We start from the raw sequence: 19,679 nt of genomic DNA, 5'->3' as shown, positions 1-19,679 counted from the left end.
GGCCACGCCTGTTTGGGCGGGAGGTGACGCAGAAGGGCGCGAAGCGTCCTCATTGGTCAGCGTCTCTGGCCTCGCATAGGCTGTGCTTTTCTGGCAGAGCAGCCAATGGGTGAGCTGTATTGCTCCGCCTAGGTTGTATGCTTCAGAAAAGCGTTTTACAATATTACAAAATTAAGGATTAATTTTAGGCTTCAATCTCGACAAAGAAATATCTTTCCCGTAGCGTTCTTTCGACGCAGTACGAGAGAACTCTACGTAAGAGAACACTATAGTAACTAATAACTAACAAGAACCTCTGATTAACGATAGGCTAAGTAATAGCGCTTAGTTGAACTTGAATGTGATAGTTCACTATTAGCTAATTAGTAGCTAACTACTATTTTTCATACCTCACAAACCTCACTTCTCAGAACTATACAGGTTCATTATTATAAATAATGCACAATGTATAATATATAAGGTAATGGTAACCCATTAGTAATGAATCAAGTGTTACATCCTTCTAAAGGAACTACTAATTATTTGGATCAGTATTATAAAGTGAAGATGGGAACACACTAGTAATGACTAAAGTGTTACCAAATCTATCGGAAGGAATTATTATTCAAAACCTTACAAAAAATCTCAAAAGCTTACAATCAATAGTAGTTATCATGTTTTTCACAGAATACTGATCCAAATAATTAGTATTTCCTTCAGAAGGATGTAGTAACACTTGAGTCATTACTAATAGGTTGCTGTTACCTTTTATTAAAAATTATGCATTATTCATGTTAATTATGAACCTGTATATAGCAGTTATCTGGTAGGTATGAAAAAAAAATAGTAGTTACTGATTAGCTAATAGTGAACTATAGGCTACCACATTCAACTGAGCGCAATTACTAATTTGTTAATCTGAGGTTCTTGTTAGTTAATAGTAGTTACTAGAATGTTAATAGTGTTACTCATTTGTTCCTGTAGTTATTCATTAATGAAGGAATAGTATTCTAAAGTGTTAGCCTACTGAGAGCTGATTGGCGGATAGGCTGATTGGCAGGTTAATAAATGTGAAAACTAGCTAATTTTAATTTTAATTGATAAATGTTGCGTTATTTCAATATCTGCGAACATGAAATACTATTTGCATTTATTATTTATAATATCAAGTTATTAGCCTAAATATAATAATAGTTCAGGTTTAGATCAGGTAGCTGATCTTAGATCACACACAAAAAAATAAATACTTTATTGAGAGTCAGAGGCTATGAGAAAGACCCAGTTGTAGCTTTGGCTAACTGATGATATTATAAACTAGACACCCTTAATCTACTTTCAGAAAATAAATGAATCAAGGGAGAAGGTCTTAAATAATAAGGCTAAACATGGAAGGGCTGTCGCTGGAAAGGTGACGATGATTATAGGGGCCTTATAGGCTATACAGCTCATGCAACTCATATTGGGCTAAATAGCGGAACAGTAATTATTAAAATTCTATGCAAGATATGAATAAAACTGAGTATCATGCGCTAAACGACTAAGGATCACACACAAAATATCAAACATGTTTGATATCCATCGACTGAATGGATTCTTAGTCTGAAATCTGGGCAAAAACCATTCCAGCCTCAATTCAAAAGATTCCACAAGACTGAATTAAAATATGAATAATTTATTCAGTTGAGTTCCATTTAGTAAGACCTGTAGATAGCATGGAGAGAGTCAACACAGGTTACAGGTCTCTCAGCTGCCTAACCCTCAGTTCCTCTCACAAGGATGTCATCATCTCCTGGACTGGGTTACTGGTGGAGGAACAGTGATGTCTTGGCCCTTCTCGAGTTTCTTTTCACAGTCGATCAGGTAGTTGACGCCATCAATCACACACTGAACGAGCTCAACCTGAAATGCAATGTCAAATAAAATTGGATTTAATCACCGGCTACACATCAAGAGCATACACAGACAGCAACATAGTGTCGGCCCATCTGTCCCACATCTAGTACACATGGAATCCACACGTACCAGATGTGAGCCAGATCTGGGCCGACACTGTGTTGCTGTCTGGATAGGCTTTTTTAGATACATATTGAAAAATGTTTTTACTACTATTGCATTATTTTTGACCTCTAACAATTACTTTTTTTCTACTAAAACATGCAGATATAATCTCCATTGGAGTACATTCTAGTTATAGAATTTGCTTCTATCCAATTAAAAATACTTTCAGGGGCGCTAAGGCACTTATCAAAGCGGAGCTGTTTACCTCAGATTTGCCAAGACGGTCAAGGTTAGAGATGTCGAAAGTGTCACCCACAGCCGCAGTATCTACACCTCCTGTGCCACGCTTTTGTAGCCTGAGATTATCCAAAATTTTATTCAAGCGCGAGTCCTGTTCAGGAGGATATATAAAGTAGAGGGCATTTTTGCATGAACTTAAAAGTCTTTCCGATAGTAATTGTACTGTGGATAATTGAACATGAATTCTCAGCACATTTAAATTTCATTTGAACAGTTTTGACTGGAATTTAACCAGATCTTGGCATTGTGAAATGCACTAATGTAAACTTTAGATTAAACGGAACCATGTGAGATTGTAACACCTTGCTAAGGAGGGGCAGACGGACGTGGACTCCAGCTCTCAGACCGGTGCCTAGGTTAGAGGGGCAGGTCAGGATATATCCCAAATGCTCATTCCACATAAACTCCCAGCCTCTCTCCTGAATCAGCCTCTCTACCTGTGAGAAACAAACATCATAAATGGACCTAGATAAAGTGCATCTTTGTGCTGAATGTTCTGACAATGATACCTCTTTCAGTCCTCTGCAGAACCTCTCAAACACCCTCTTCATATTCCCGCCCTTTTCCATAGAAATGACACGGCTGTGATCCTCCTCATTGATCCAGATCAAAAATGTCTTTTCATTGTTGTGCCTGGACATGAGAACAGATCATGGTTAAAATACAGTCAGCAAATTTAGCTGAAACTTTCTTTTATTCAGCCCTAAATTCCCCAAGTCTCAAGCTTTTGATTCCATTTACAGGCCTATAGTAGTTGTCGTACTGTAAGACTGTGAGTGTGAATCAGTAAAAATAGACATTTATTAAGAGCTCTGTCAGGGTCATATATTATGTAACACACACAGGCACATGCTCTCTGCACCCTCTGGTAATGCAAGTCTCATGCACCGTACCAAATGCCTCTGGCATCGGGCCAGTCCCGCGCCATTCCTGCACAAGTCAGCAAGGGTGATACGGGCTTGTCAAACAAGAAGTGGTCCTAGAATTTTCAGTCAAGAAAAGAAAAAGGGGGTGTAAAGTGAAGCCAGGACTGGTTCAGTGTTGGAAAATGGTGTAATTTTTTGGTGCCATTTTAAATGTTTGATCCCAAATTCTGGTCAGACTGGATACATTTCCTATTTCTGACAGTAGATGTAAGTTTTTCTACCCGCATAATTATGTAAACATGCGTTACAGATTCTTCCAAGTGAAACGGTAAGTAGGCTAATGTGATTTAAGTCAGCATGAAACAGAATTTTCAATAGTGTTTTCTTCCATGTTATGTATGAGTGAAACGGCTTCTCGAACAAGGAAAAATGTAAGGCGGGACTTGATTTTGTGTTCATTGTGAACTGATTGGATGTTTGTGGTTTGCTCTTGCTGTGATCTCATGGGAGTGACAGGTTTGAATAGTGTCCATAATGTTTGAAAGCCTCTTGGCATGTAAATTGTATGAATAGGCCTACATTTATAGTCAATAAGCTCATTATTAAAAAGTTAAGTTTAAACTGAAGCAATAAGCCCATACAACCCCCTAGTTGTTCTAAATCCACTGTAAAACACGGCTTCAAGGGGCTTATTGCTTTTATAAAACTGTCCATAAAATTATTCATTTTAATATTTATTTTATTCATAAAATAAACACCAGCAACAAAAAAAATATAACGTTATAACCACTGATCTATATAATGACATATAATGTCATTATATAGATCAGTGGTTATAACACATGTATTCCTCCGCCAAGCAATGTAGTTCCAGAGAGGTTGCTAAGCAACACATGTAGCAACAAAGAATCACAAACGGCAGTTGCGCAGTAATCAAGGGGGTAATCCATCCGCCGGAAACTGAAGCTTCCCCGGGCGCCGCCATTGATTAGCGGACCCCAACCTACTGTTAGCATTCCATTGACTCCCATTCATTTTGGCGTCACTTTGACAGCGAATAACTTTATATCTGAGGCGTTTAAAGACTCCATTTGTCCATTGTTTATTTCTAAAGAAACACGAAAATGTATAAAAGGCTCCATTACCTTGTATCTTACGTTATGGCCCCGTAGAAGCAGTTTTTGTAAAAATAGGCTAACGATTGCGTCATAACCACGCGACTCTGTCGCACAAGTCGAGAAATTACCGTATAGACAGACAGAGAAGCTCGCATGCAATCGGGGGGACGTGGAGGCATAAAGTCCGATATAGTCTAGGGGGAACCCCATAGAGAGTAATAAAGTTGCTCCTACTGTTAGCTCATGGACAGCTAATATTCATGCTCTCCGTCTCTACGAGATTCGGAAGGGAAAGAAAATAGATCCTCAAACTGACATTTAGCGGTGAATATTTGAGACAGTTTATGGGTGACTAGTAGCCTAAAGGATGTGCTATAGGGAAAGAGTGCTATGCTCTAACTGCAGGTCAGTAGTTCCTCAGCCTTACCAAATCCCACGAGCATCTGGCCAATCTCTTGCCATACCAGCTGAAGTGAGGAGAGGAGACACTGGCTTATCAAAGAGGAAGTGCTCCTTTGGTAGGCCACCATAAGACAAGAGCAGTGAGGTTTGTTAGAGAATTGCAATATGCAACTACCCTGTTGAAAACACGAGCATGTATAGCGTTTTGGATATTTTGGATTCTGGGCTAGTGTCCTTAAAAGTAGCTAAACCAGCAAGACTTCTTAGTTAAGTTTATGCTGGATAACCAACTTTATATGCGTTTCTGGTGAACAGCATTACTCTGTTTGTATACCAGGCAGAATAGAGTGCTGCAGGGATAACAATTTTTGTAGTCCAAAAAAAACAGAAACGAGTTAGCATTTTAGCATTTACGATTCTATCAAGTCAATAGGTTATTAGTTAAATGCCTGAAATAAGGTCTGTGGTGAACACAATGTTTTATTCTACAACATAAAATACATCAGTAAAACCCCTTTGTGATTTTTTCAAAGCTTTTACCTTCTTGAAAAGGTGATTTCTAACAAGTGGCTGAATGGAACTACAGAGGTTGTCCACTCACTAGTCCGTTTTCACAACCTCCTTGTTGTGTTTACAAGTGCGCTCTTTTAAACTATTTAACTCTATTTTAACAGTGAAAATGTTTCTAAAATAAAGATTGAAAGAGTTGATAGAAACATAATGCGACCATGGTGTAGTTTAGATTCAAGATGCTCTTCGGTCCAAGGTCGAACATCTTTAAGAGGCAATGTAGAGAAAAAAATCTCTGATAGCCGAGGCACTCCTTAATTAAAATGTCTTTATTGTACAAATGACATGTCCTAAATGGACAAATTTAAAATGTGCACGCGTAGCGGCATGGGGCCTTCTTCAGGGCATGGTGTAGTTTGTTTAGCATACACTTTGCTCTTTACTTTTGCTGATTATACAGGCTTCAGAATGCATAGAAGTTGCATTCATTTGTGAAGATTACCATGATGAACAAAATGTGTAAGAATCATAAACCTATATTGGTCACATAGCTTATTTTCTGTAATAATCCAAATGCCAATGGAAAAATTATATTAGGTTTTTTTTTTTTTTTTGAGGAAACTAGGGGGGTGCTAACTTCTGGGCTGGCCAACAAAAATACTCCATCACTGCAGAACTCTATAGCATAACTAACCAACATAAATGATAATAAAAAAAAAAATCTAACTATTTTTGGATTTACATGATATTTGACAAGCATTGTATTACATAATAATGTTAGTTAACAATTTAATTGGTATAATCAATAACCTAGGTCAGCTGAGAGTATGAGAGTCAACTGTGTCTGTAAAAGTTGCAAACCTCTGATTTATTAGATAAATGTAACTGACATACATCTGTGTCTGCCTCCTCAGTTTAACCAGACAGCAACATAGTGTCGGCCCAGATCCGGCCCACATCTAGTACACGTGGAATTCACACGTACCAGATGTGGGCCGGATCTGGGCCGACACTGTGTTGCTGTGGAACATGTTTCTATTGTACATGTGTACTACTTACATCAATCAACTGCTGCTGCTCCTGCTCAGTCATTTCTGTCAGGCTGTAGTATTTTCCCGCCAAATCCTCTTTCAGTCCAGAAAGAGCCTGGACCACCACACGCTCCACCTCACGGCGTTCAGCGCGAGTGCAAGCGGGTGGCAGACTGAGTCCACGAATACTGCGCCCTGTGCGCACACGTGATGACAGCACATAGTTCTCGTCGAACATCCCGGAGGTGATCTGTTTAAAGGTCATCAGTACAATCATTCAGCGTTCAGTGTAACTAACTAAACTAAACTGAGGCAAGTCTCATCTGGCATATTCTTGACGGAATGAGGTTTTGTTAAAGGTTCAGAACCAAAGACATAAGAGGAAGGCTTTACCTTTGAGCTGTCCAGGTCTGTTGGGTGCTTCATGGTTGTGGGGTCGTAGCCATTGTGCCTGTCCTTAATAACTGGGTCAAAGATTTCAGCAAACACCTGAGAATCACAACCGTAGTCAAGGATAAAGTGCATGTACTATTATGCAGAAGATTGCAAGCACTATTAATGTTAATGCCATAATTGACATAGTTGACCATGAACAATTAAATCATTATTATTTACTATACAATCTCAATATACACTCTTAAAAGTAAAGGTTTTTTTATTTTATTTTTGCAGTGATGCAATAGAATAACAATTTTTGGTTCCCCAAAGAACAGTCTTGAAAAGAACCATCCCAGACAGCATAGTGTCGGCTCAGATCCGGCCCACATCTGGTACGTGTGGATTCCATGCGTACTAGATGTGGGTCGGATCTGGGCCGACACTATGTTGCTGTCTGGGATTGTCTCCTAGTGTGAAGAACATTTAAAAAATCTAAAGAAAGTTTTTACACTATAAAGAATCTGTTGTTCAATTGGAAAGGTTCCATGGATGTTAAAGGTTCTTCATGAAACCGCACTGTACATGCCAATAAAGAACCTTGACAGTGTACTATAAAATCAGTGCAGATTTGTTTATCTTTTCAACTGACTAACATGCTCTTCAAACTAGACTGACAGGAACCAGAGCAGAGAACTAAACTAATATAGTTTTTTCTTACTGGCATTTAAAACTATATTCTGCAGTATTTATTTAAAATACTATGACAATTAAATTATTTAGCAGTTTGTTACTTCTGTGTGTGTTACAGACAGCACAGGCCATTGTGTCACTAGTAGCCTCATAAATATCCATCTTTTGGTGAAACCGTGCCCATAACAAAAACACAATTGTATCAAAAACTATTTTGTTCTATTTTAACTTTGCTGGCTTAATACAAGGACTTTACCTCATATTTGTCATATTGTTGAGTTTAATATCCTCCAAATCTATTTTTATTCACATTTGGCCCAATGTACCTCATAGCTCTCCTCATCACCAGCCACCATGCCCACAGTCTTGATGAAGGGATGACCAGGGTTGTCCACTCCAGTCTGAATGCATTGGTCAAGACTCCAGTTATTAGGGGTCAGCTTGTCCCTCAGATGGCCATAAATAGCAGGGCTCAAAGCAGCAGCCATGCAGTTGTTGTGTTTGCGCAGGTCTGGGTAGTCAGCACTTGGAAAGATGAAGAGCAAATTACATTAAATTGTTTCTGGGTTGTAGCGTTGGACAAAGATACTACTAAGTGAAGGGGTAGAGTAACCGAAAGGCAACTGAATCCTTCACCTGGGTGGGTACAGCTTCTTTTTCTCCCCAGCAGAGACTCCTGCCTCATTCATCATGACGTAGCTGGATACCAGGGTACCCGCGCCCAGGCTGGCCATGATCACAGCCGTGTTGCGTCCCGAAAGCATTCGAGTGAACATGCTTGCCATCGCCACTACTCACTCAATCACACACCTGAACTTCAGAGCGGAGGACAAAATGAATGTTATAAAATATAAAAATAAATATCTTTATGTTTTTATTCAAATTATATTTATATTTATACATATGCTTAATCTGTTTATTGAACATTTACAATAATAACAGGATAAAGATACAGGAGAATAGTGAAAAATAGAACAAAAATATTAATTTATGTGACTGATTAATCCTGAGTTCACCAACAGAAGTCATTTTTAAGGGTCAAATCTGGTAGAAATGGTCCCTAAGGTAACAACTAAATGTATAAGGTACAAGTAAACCTTAAGCTCATACTTTTTTTGTTTTGTTTGTTTATTCACAAGTTCCTAGATGGCCAATAAAAGAATAGTTCACCCAACAATCAAAAATCAGTCATAATTTACTCAACCTCATGTTGTTCCAAACTCATTAGACTTTCGTTTATCTTTGAAACACAAATTATGTTTTTAATATTCTCACATTATTTTTGTCCATCCATTTAAAGTCCATTCAACGTACATATAGCTCATCAAATATGCTAAGCTCAACATGCTTTCTAGAGCTCTGTATGTGCATTGATGTGCAAATTAAAAATCTTAATTTGTGTTCAGATGGACAAGAATTATATGTTTGGAATGACATGAGGATGAGTAAATGATTGGGTGAAGTAACTGGATTTGAATTCTAAAACGGATTATGGTTTTAAGTATCAGGTAATATGTGTAAATTTTAAGTAGATATTTGTGATTGATTGATTGATTGATTGATTGATTGATTGATTGATTGATTGATTGATTGATTGATTGATTGATTGATTGATTGATGAGGAGTGTTTCAAAGTATTAATCAAAGCTATTCCTGATACAGTAGCTTGACATGGTGAGCAACCTCTACAGTATGTCCTGACGTAAATGTTGACTTTTTTCACTGTAGTATCCAAATATACATTGGCTTTGAACTCAATGTCAAAATATGTGCCACCTAATATTTCCCCAGTAACACACATGTGTCACATGTTCCATACGTCAGGTAAAACCTTACACCAAAAATGTATACAAATCTTACACAAAAACTTCAGTTATAACTGTACAAAATGTATATCCCCCCCAACTCAAAATTTTCTAGTGACTGGTCACATCTAAATTTTTCAATTGGTCCAAGTGAAATTCTGCAAATTTAATTTGATCAATTTGCAGAATTTCACTTGGGCCAATTGAAAAATTTAGATGTGCCCAGTCACTAGAAAATTTTGAGTTGGGGAGGTTAGAATTTATAAGAATAAGCACAGCACTTTTCAGAGGGGACTACTTGCTAATGATGTTTGGATTTTCACTATCATGTGAATGAGTGTATTTTCACTATTCACTATCCCTATCAGGAAATGACATGGTCTCAATGGTTCCAGATATTTTAGCTGTACGCCGAAGAGGTCAGTGTTGTTTACAGTGTTACAATGACAGTGGAGCCACAGTAAAAGGTCTTAAGCAATTACTCTCCTGCCATATGTTACAATGATCACATGACCTGTGGGACAGGGTGGCTCTGCGCTGGTCACACTTCTAGTTTCTAGTGTTTCTAGTGGATATGTAATGGAATATAAACTAAACTACATTTTTGAAAATGGTGCACTGGAAATGCAAAACCAACATTATTTTACACAACTTTAAATATAAACTAGTTTATAAACCTAATTATCAAGTTAGTTATAATTTAAACTAACTTAATTATACGTATTTATTTATATTTTATTATAAATCAACTCTTGTTTTAAACAGACTGGTGTCAAAAAGAACAAACGCTTTCTTATTATACTTTCTTTCAAATATCTTCAGCATTGGTGCAACTGCAAAAACCTAGCTCCCATGCTGGTCTGGTATATCTTTAAATTTCTGTCAATAAATAAAGCTACAGACAAAATCATTGCTAAAGTAGACGCTTTATTGTACTCACCTGTTGGATTGAATGTCTTTCAAGCTCCAGTACAGCAGACTGTTCCCTGTAGAGTGAGACCACACCGGGCCTGTGCTCAAAATAAGAGCTCATCTCTCCAGCCAATCCTATTTCATCTGTCAGCATGACACCACGTCTGTGTGTCCTTGAGCTGTCCCTAACCAGTGGAAACCTCCAGTTACGTGCCAGTGACAGTGTATGGCTTGTGACTGAGATATTACTGTACATACTGTATATAGGCTACTTCCCTTTTACCCACTGTGAAATCAAGTGGTGCCATTGTTAATATGTAGGCTACTGTCCATGTTAATATTACTAAATAGTTTACAATGTTCCCTGCTGAAAAATCCAGCATAAATTCCATGTTGGTCCAAGCTGGTTTGTGCGGGTTAGAGCTGGTATAGTACTCATCAATTTTGGGAATTAAGTAACACGAGTTAGGTAATCAGATTACTTTTTAAGTAACTAGTAAAGTAGCATAGTACTTTAAAATTTACAACAAAATATCTGAGTTACTTTTTCAAATGAGTAACGAAATTGACCTTTTTCTTCCATTTATTGACTGACAGCTCTCTTCCCCATGTTGAGAGAAATCAGGAGTAAATGCAGACTGCAGAGGCATCTGTGCGCCGTCTAAAACGATATTGTAGTTGAGCATGCATTTATTAATCTCACTTGCACAAAATTATTACTCAAAATTGATTAATGCAAACTCAAAATACTACGCAAACCTGCAATAATGAAAGGTTAAATAACACAAGTATAGCTTACTTTATGTGTTTAATCTCACTTTATTAACTTTATGTCTTTGCTGCTGATCATCAAGGATCCAATTCAACTATATAAGCAAAAATTACTTTAGTTAAACATCACATTTGAGTTTCTTTTCTTTTTTTTTTATTGCTGAAGTTACTGTTGAACTTTCTTCTCCTGTGTCCTTTTCTTCTGCAATCCAGAATGGCAGTGCAGCTGAAAGGTTTGAGCTGCGCCCTCTACTGGACAGGCATGAATTTGTATTTCCTTCAGTCTGAGACTTATTCATTTCACTTTTTGTGTGAAAGGGCCTTTATATTTGCACAAAATATTCATGTTAAAAAAAAAAGCAATTCCAGCCCAGGTGAGAAAAAGCAACACAAAAGTATTGTATCGCATTACTTTCCATAAATAATTATCTTTGTAATGCAATATTGCAATGCATTACTTTTAAAAGTAACTTTCCCAACAATGTACTTATGCAAAACTGCAAAACTACTTTTCAGCAGGGGTATCTCCATTTTCAGAGAAAATACCCTTCTACATTTAATATTTTGTCAAATGTGTCTATAGAGGATATATAAAGCTAGTAGGACAGTGCATGTGATGGATACAATTAAACTGGTATTTGATTTGTTCAGCTCAAGCATTATCTGGTTTAACACCAGAGCCATGTTGTGCTCATCCCTTCCTTCCTCAGTAGGATTAGATTAGAGAGAGAGAGAGAGAGAGAGAGAGAGAGAGAGAGAGAGAGAGAGAGAGAGAGAGAGAGAGAGAGAGAGAGAGAGAGAGAGAGAGAGAGAGAGAGAGAGAGAGAGAGAGAGAGAGAGAGAGAGAGAGAGAGAGAGAGAGAGAGAGAGAGAGAGAGAGAGAGAGAGAGAGAGAGAGAGAGAGAGAGAGAGAGAGACCTTGAAATTAGTTTTGCCCGGACTCTATCTATCTATCCGGGCGGCAGTGGCTCAAGTGGTTCATGTAGGTTGTCTACAAACCGGAAGGTTGGTGGTTCAATCCCCGGTTCCACCTGACCAAGTGTCGAGGTGTCCATGAGCAAGACACCTAACCCCAGCTACTCCTGACCAGCTGGATGGCGACTTGCATGGCTGACACCGCCGTCGGTGTATGAATGGGTGAATGTGAGGCAATATGTAGAAAGCTTTGGTGGCCATAGGGTCTGTGAAAGCGATATATAAATGCAGTCCATTTACCATATCTATCCATCTATTGCCAAAAGGTTTGGGACGTCTGCCTTTACATGCACATGAAATTTAATGGCATCCCATTCCTGATCTGTTAGGGTTTAATGTGGAGTCGGCCCACCCTTTACAGCTTCAACTCTTCTGGGAAGGCTTTCCACAAGGTTTAAAAGTGTGCATGGGAATTTTGGACAGAAGCACATTTGTGAGGTTAGGCACTAATGTTGGACGAGAAGGTCTGGCTCACAGTCTCCGCTCTGATTCATCCCAAAGGTGTTCTATCGGGTTGAGGTCAGGCCAGTCAAGTTCCTCCACACCAAACTCGCTCATCCGTATCTTTATGGACCTTGCTTTGTGCACTGGTGCGCAGTCATGTTGGAACAGGGAGGGGTCATCCCCAAACTGTTCCCACAAAGTCGGGAGCATGAAATCTATCTATCTATCTATCTATCTATCTATCTATCTATCTATCTATCTATCTATCTATCTATCTATCTATGATTTGATGTATAATCATTTGATTAGTAATTTAGTGTAGATTCCATTGTTTGTTTGATTTATCTGAAATTAAAGCATATAATTGAAGAACTGAGGCCATACATTCTGTTAGATTTATCAGTGATAAAATAAAGAGGAAGGAAAAATAAGGAAAAATTGTTTGATACAGAAATGTACAAAAAGCATTTTTCACAGAAGGAATCCAACCCGGACATGCAAAGACATGCAACATACCAAAGCAATAATTCTGTGCACATCACACTAAACGCATAAAAAAAGAGAGAGAAAAAAATGGACGAAGGATTGTAAATTAATCAGATATGCTACATTTTTCTTAACACATTTAGCAAAATGTAACAATTACATGAGTGGCTTGCTGAAATTAAAATATTACATGGCGATGGATGGGGACAAAAATCACATTATATCATAAACCCATATTGACACACTATATACAAAAAGGGTCAAATAAATATGCAAGGAAATAAATACTACCGTCACACTTGCTTTAAAGATAACAACGCTACATTGATGAGAGTGTAACTCACACCTTCCCAACCCACTCACCTCGGAGATCACATTCACACCTACAGCTCTCATGCATTTCACACACTCGCACGTAAAGAATAGAAATCCGTCCCACTCTGAAGAAAGGAAAGATCAGACAGAAACAACATTGTCTTCATACAGCACAGTGGTAGATATATATTTATGGCCAATTTGACAGTTCCCTGCCAGTCTATGCATATGAAATCTCCAGCTATTATGATCAAAGTATTTAGATAAAGAAGTGCAGTCAAACGAGAAGTTAAATATATTCATCTATCTGTTTTACTTGAGGTTTCTAGAGAGTTTAAAAGAGGCTACACAGCAGCTGAATGACACATGACCACAAAACATGTCTTGCAATGCATTTTCCAACATGCGATCACTGAATTTTTCATGCAAATAATAGAGAGGCCCTCTTTTCTGGTTAGCTGACCAGGAGGGTTCGTTACATTAAAAAGCAGGAAAGCTTTGATTATTGAAGAACTTGAAGAGTCAGAATTGGATCCCAGTCATTTTAGCCAAGAAACACTCAACAATAATGAGCCTTTTTCTCCAATAGGGGGCGGCAAAGCCTCAACTTATTGTAAAATCAGATCAGAAAAGGTTTGCATTGCACAATATCGACTCAACTCGTACTTTTTAAATGCATGGATGATGCAACCCACCGCAAGTGGAGTATATCTGCAAGCTGATGCGATTCAAGTAAGATGTTTCAGAATTTGAGAAGAAAATGCAAATTTATACTTAGTCTGAACATCTCTGTTCTGTCGTTTGCTACAGAGGCCAATCGTTTGCAAATATCATAACTTTCAAGCATTGCTGAGACATTAGTTTTCATTTACAAGTGTCTGTGAATGTGAGAAGGCACGTTTTTTTTTTTAAAGAGCCCACATCGCTTCAGGGGGAATTACGAAATCTAAATATCATCTACAACTGGTTAGTATTTTAGAAAGCTACTATACATTCCCATTACTGATGTATCTTTTTAAAATTATCATGTGGCATTTTGGTTCAATGTAGCCAGCTGTTGGCAGATGGGAAAGCACATGGAGTGTAAAGTTGAGGCAAAGCGCGCAGCAAACCCACAGTCTAGTTCATGCACAAAGTCACTACCATTACCAATGAGGGGATGTGCCAGGGGCCACAGGCCCAAGGGGCCACAATACACTACATACAAACTGGCTAATAGCTCTACTTCTGTACATGCTACATATCTTCACCCGCTCTCTTAAAATCTGCTAGACCCTGAAACTCACTCATGACCCCCTGACCTCTGACAGTGGCCAGTTTTTATCCGTCTCTCCATGATAAAAGTCACCCTTCAGGTGACATTGTGGTGGTGAGCACTGTTTAATACTCTCTTCCAAACCTGGACCCTCTGCCCTTTCACACTTTCAAGCGGACATGTTCCCTCCATCCTTCGCGTCCTTCGTTCTCAAACACTAGGCATGCTTCATGCCTTCAAAACACCCCAAGAGTGAGAAGCACATCTAGATGGAAGCTGCCAGGTACTGAGGTTGTAGTTCATGCAGGAAGCCTGGGTTCAATCTTGAGAGATAAGTCATACAGTGTGTCCTCATCCATAATCAAGGTCTTATCCAGAAGATACTGTGTGACCTGGACATGAAAACAGGACATTACATGAAAACGGTTAGAGATTACAAATAATAAGAGTAGAATTAGATTACATAAGAAACTATATATAAAACAATGACACATACTGCACACAAAAGTTTCAAGCATTTAATAAAAAAAAACACGTGATGGTTCATCTGGAGTCCAATATGCTCATAATTATTTCATATATTTTAAAGCACACAATATCATACGCACAAACAGCGAAATAAAAATCTTTTAAAAAGTCGCTTATTTTCACCAAGACTGCATTTATTTGATCAAAAATACAGTAAAACATCAATAACTGTTCGCTTATTTAATATATTTAAAAATATAATTTATTCCTGTGATTCAAAGCTGAATTTTCAGCATCATTGCTCCCGTCATCAGTGTCACATGATCCACGTGAAGTCATTTATGCTGATTCGGTAAGTAAAAAAAAAAAAATTCTTATTATTATCAATTTTGAAAACAATTTAGCTGCTTACTATTTTTGCGGACACTGAGATAAATATTTTTCAGATTTCTTTGATGGATAGAAATTTCAAATGGATAACATTTATTTTAAACAAATTTTTTGAAACATCATAAATGTCTGTTACTATTCCTGAATAAAAGTATTAATTTATTTTTTATTTTATTTTTTATCTTACCCAAACGTTTGAACGGTAATGTATATACTTATTTAAATAAATAAGTAAATATCATATGTAATCGAAATTATTAATAATAAAAAGCTGAGGTTTAAATACAACGGAAAAATATGTAATCAACTATATATATATGTGTGTGTGTGTGTGTGTGTGTGTGTGTGTGTGTGTGTGTGTGTATAATTTAATAAGCATTGATTGCTATAAATTGCATCTGCAAATAATAGTCATTGAATGTCTAAGAATGGTATAAGCAGTACAGACAACACACTCTCTGCAAGCCTGAGATCAATCAAATGTTCCTGAAGCAACAGGAATAGACAGAGGTGTCAGGAATCAGGACTTGATCTGAATATGAATTATTTGTCTAACCTTTGGTTGGTGCTCAATTCTGTAGGGAGTTTGCTGGAACTGCCGGATCTCTCGAATGATATGAGATATCTGCAGACAGATTGTCATGATTTATCAGTATATCCACAGTATCTTAAAGATAATTGACACAAAAATTAATTAATCCCAAAGGAAATGATGCAGGATACAATATCATTTCATACCATTCTCATCTTTGAGAAGTTAACCAGACCTTCCTCTGTGAAGTTTGGGGTTCCCTCTTCGATAAATGCGAGGTCTGTCAAGTACATACCCAGATATGGAACACAAGGTGGATTGCAGCTGCAGAAAGACAGAAATGAGGTCACATACCACAAGCCATAAGTTATCAAACGATGTAGGAGAGTTATAATAATGTAGGGTTCTCAAAATGTAGCAACAAGAGCTCACTTTTTTAGAGTTTCCCTCAGGTTTTTAAACCTTCCCTCAGATGACACAGTCTTTTGAAGTTTGTCCATCAGTGCTTTAGTCTGTTTGAAAAGACACAACAGTGGTGAATAATTGACCACACTGATTTAATCTACTACACAAAACGTGCATCTCTCACCTGTTTGCACACTTTAGCCCATGTCTTCTTAAGCCTGTAGATGGCACTCCGATTCAGGGCAGATGTGATCTCCAAGACACCATTATAATTGTTGAGACAACGGCAAATGTCAGCCACTGCTACCCATTTTTCAATAGAGCTGGCTCTAGAGCCAACATCTGTGTGGGTCATGATCTGGGAGGCCACGAGATTACTCATCTACACACAGCGAGAGAGAGAGAGAGATACATTTTTATCATTGGAGGGATGACTAGTTGTCACACTTTTTTACTCCAGTGAATATTGAGTAGGATTATTTTGGAAAATCAATTTCTGTATAGACATAGTATTGGCTACAAAAAACAATAATTTAACGGCAAGACAATTATGAGACATTAAAGAATTCATGAATCGGCAAAAATGTAGATGTTAACATAAAAGTACCATTGTTGTGGGCTGGTAAACTCAGAAAACTGTATAGATGCATAACATTTAAAACTCAATAAAAATGCAACATGACTTGTATATTTATGAAAACCTTTTAATATAGAATTTTTTTCATAAATATCAGCTCAAATTATGATTAGATGAAATCCAATATTGGAATTTTCCAATTGATAAATACAGAATCACACTTTAACTTAAAACCTTTATGTATAATGCATTACAAAGGTATTCTAAAAATGCATTAAATAATTGTAACCAAAGTTAAAATGCATTATAATATTCGCAGATATTATGTTACATCTGAAATGGGTTGTGTTTTAAGGCATTACACTTTCTAAAGGTGTAACATTGAATAGATAAGAATTATAACTGTGGATACAATTATCCATGAGAACATACAAAGGTGCATTACAAGGCATAATTAATGCAATTAAAAATACTTGTATCATGCATTATATATATTTTAAGTAAAGTGTTACCAAACTATGTGTTTAAAAGTAAAATACAAGACCATTATTAGAGAATGCCTTTGACTCAGTATACACTTCTACATGTGACAACTTGCCCCGGTATCTCCTATAACTAGTTACGATGGCCTATAGATATATACTCACATCATTGAAGTGCTGACTTGTCTTCATGATGTATGGAGTTCTCTCATTCTTGTCTGTCTTCATCCATCCCTGGCCCAGGAACTCCCTACAGCAAGAGCACAGTCAGTGTATTCTGATAGATGTAAGTCTGCAGAGGCTTCTTCTATACCGTGAACACAGGAGCTTTTTTGAGGCCCATAATGAAAATGTTCAGTAAAGCTGACATAGATTTGTTCATGCATGTTACTCTGGTGTCTCTGTGTACGGCGTTGAAGCTCTACTCACTCGTAGGGAATGCTCCTGAAGACGATGTGATCGAGAAGAGTGATTTGTTCCGCTATCTCCATTGCTGACAGAGATTCGAAACACTCTGCCTTCGGGCATTCAGCCTGGATGAGATGAACAGACACATAAACAAGTTATTTACTGAGATTAATGGCCCTGTAATTGTTTAATAACTCTTTCAGGTATTATCAATACTGCATATCTAGAAAGTATATGAAAAAAATGTATATGAAGAAAAAAAAATCATTATTTACTCTCCCTCAAGTCTTTCTTTCTTCGATTGGACACAAGAAAAATGCATGTCATGGTGCTCTTTTCCATACAATGAAAGTGAACGCCATGCTTCAAAAGGAAAATGAAAAGCCATATGATATAGTATATGTGTGAGGAACAGACTTGTTTGATAGATGTGGTCATCATTCACTTTCACTGCACAGAAAAGAGCAGCATGACCATTCTTCAAGACACCCCCTTTAGTGTTTCATAGAGGAAAGTCATATAGGTTTCAACAATTATGGGATGATCTATCCCTTTAACAATGTAAACATCCGATTCTGGGGATAGCTGTATTTATAATATAATATAACAATCTTAATGGCAAAGTGCAAAATACCCTGCTGATGCTGATTTGATTTCTAGAAATTACACATATATGAACTTATGAAAACCTATAAGCAAACTGCCAATTAGCGATGAGTGACTGTTGGTTGTGTTTTCTTTGGCCCAGACACTTTTCAATTAACACAGTAGGTGAGGATTTCAGAAGCAAGATAAGGGTGTATATGTCCAGACAACATGTTATTAAACATGTCCTCGACACACACACACACACACACACACACACACACACACACACACACACACACACACACACACACACACACACACACACACACACACACACACACACACACACACACACACACACACACACACACACACACACACACACGCTGTGTTTGTAATTAGTGAGCCCAGTATGGTGCTGCCAGTAGCACATTATATCATACAATCGTGTGTGTGTGTGTGTGTAGCCTATTAACAATGGTGCATAAGAAACATTAAAATTTAACTAATGTAGCTCACTCAACTTCTTTTATAACACAGAGTGCTGCATAAAGTGTTTGTTAAATGTACAATATAAGCAGAGGAACTGACTGTATAATAAAATACATCTGTATACAGTGCAGAAGCATCTTGTACAATATTAATAAACATCCGTCTTATATCACATAAAGTAATAGCTATTTTTCCTATACTGCCAATGACATGCTTATCCAACAATATACAAAAACACACCCCTCCAAAACCTCTAAAATTGAAACTCAGCAGATATCACTAGCACGGCTTTGAAATGTAACCGCATGATCATTTACAACAATACATGGAGATTTCAGAAAGGAAATACCCCTGAAATGTCATTTCGAGTGTGTTTTTGTGTGTAGAGTTGGCATGTGGCGGACAGCAACAGTCTCGCTGTTTGAAGTTGTAATTAGAGTCCTGCTGCTCAGAGATTTGCAGTTTGAACATTTAATTCAGTCCCCAAGCCTGATGATGATGCCAAACTCTGAGATCCAAACCTCCACTGGCTGCTGGACACGCATCATGTGGACCACAAATATTACTTTATGCAATAATATATCTATGGACATGTGAGACAACTGGGGTGAACGTTTGTTTGTCTATCTATCTATCTATCTATCTATCTATCTATCTATCTATCTATCTATCTATCTATCTATCTATCTATCTATCTCTATCTATCTATCTATCTATCTATCTATCTATCTATCTATCTATCATGTAATAGCTATCCATCCACCCATCCATTCATCCATCCATCCATTCATCCATCATATAATCCATCCACCTATCCATCATGTAATATCCATCATGTAATATCCATCATGTAATATCCATCCATCCATCATGTAATATATATCAATCCACCCATCCATCCATCCATCCATCTATCTATCTATCCATCTATCTATCTATATATATATCATGTAATATCTATCCATCCATCCATCCACCTATCCATCATGTAATATCCATCCATCCATCCATCCATCCATCCTTCCATCCATCATGTAATATCTATCAATCCACCCATCCATCCATCCACCTATCCATCATGTCATATCCATCCATCCATCCA

The 19,679-nt window shown here is 37.5% G+C and overlaps 2 protein-coding genes across 11 annotated transcripts in view; both read right to left on the bottom strand.

Moving 5' to 3' along the window:
- Positions 1-1,635: 1,635 nt before the first annotated feature.
- On the bottom strand, positions 1,636-10,154 carry ckmt2b (creatine kinase, mitochondrial 2b (sarcomeric)). 3 transcript variants are annotated; one of them, XM_079605978.1, is made up of 10 exons: positions 10,018-10,154; positions 7,909-8,087; positions 7,599-7,797; positions 6,598-6,693; positions 6,233-6,454; positions 4,689-4,774; positions 2,787-2,910; positions 2,580-2,714; positions 2,243-2,368; positions 1,636-1,878 (listed from the first exon to the last, which is right to left on the bottom strand). In XM_079605978.1, exons 2-10 carry the CDS (start codon positions 8,055-8,057, stop codon positions 1,762-1,764), a joined length of 1,254 nt encoding a protein of 417 aa, XP_079462104.1. In that variant the 5' UTR covers positions 8,058-8,087; positions 10,018-10,154; the 3' UTR covers positions 1,636-1,761. The 3 variants fall into 3 exon arrangements, with proteins under 3 accessions (XP_079462104.1, XP_079462103.1, XP_079462105.1); XM_079605977.1 differs by lacking the exon at positions 4,689-4,774 and adding an exon at positions 3,171-3,256; XM_079605979.1 differs by lacking the exon at positions 4,689-4,774 and adding an exon at positions 3,171-3,256 and having other exon boundaries at positions 7,909-8,082; positions 10,018-10,082.
- Positions 10,155-12,500: 2,346 nt separating this feature from the next.
- Positions 12,501-19,679, bottom strand: part of rasgrf2b (Ras protein-specific guanine nucleotide-releasing factor 2b) — a 64,272-nt gene continuing 57,093 nt past the window's right edge. For all 8 annotated transcript variants that reach the window (XM_079606104.1, XM_079606107.1, XM_079606105.1 and 5 more), the window contains 7 exons: positions 17,519-17,622; positions 17,255-17,339; positions 16,215-16,412; positions 16,058-16,137; positions 15,832-15,949; positions 15,650-15,718; positions 12,501-14,627 (listed from right to left, as the gene is read on the bottom strand). In XM_079606104.1, coding sequence (XP_079462230.1) covers positions 14,535-14,627; positions 15,650-15,718; positions 15,832-15,949; positions 16,058-16,137; positions 16,215-16,412; positions 17,255-17,339; positions 17,519-17,622 — 747 coding nt within the window. In that variant the 3' untranslated portion in view covers positions 12,501-14,534. The remainder of the gene's footprint in view (positions 14,628-15,649; positions 15,719-15,831; positions 15,950-16,057; positions 16,138-16,214; positions 16,413-17,254; positions 17,340-17,518; positions 17,623-19,679) is intronic.

This window comes from Phoxinus phoxinus (assembly GCF_949152265.1).
Source record: "Phoxinus phoxinus genome assembly, chromosome: 3".
In the NCBI taxonomy this organism is placed as follows: domain Eukaryota; kingdom Metazoa; phylum Chordata; class Actinopteri; order Cypriniformes; family Leuciscidae; genus Phoxinus; species Phoxinus phoxinus.
This window is presented reverse-complemented; position numbering and strand designations above follow the sequence as displayed.

Coding starts and splice junctions, on each gene's coding strand:
- ckmt2b (XM_079605978.1), bottom strand. CDS start 8,057: ATGGCAAGCATGTTCACTCGAATGCTTTCGGGACGCAACACGGCTGTG. Junction 4,775..6,232: donor AGCAGCAGCAGTTGATTGAT/GTAAGTAGTACA, acceptor GGCCTACCAAAG/GAGCACTTCCTCTTTGATAA. Junction 2,715..2,786: donor TCTGCAGAGGACTGAAAGAG/GTATCATTGTCA, acceptor TGTTTCTCACAG/GTAGAGAGGCTGATTCAGGA.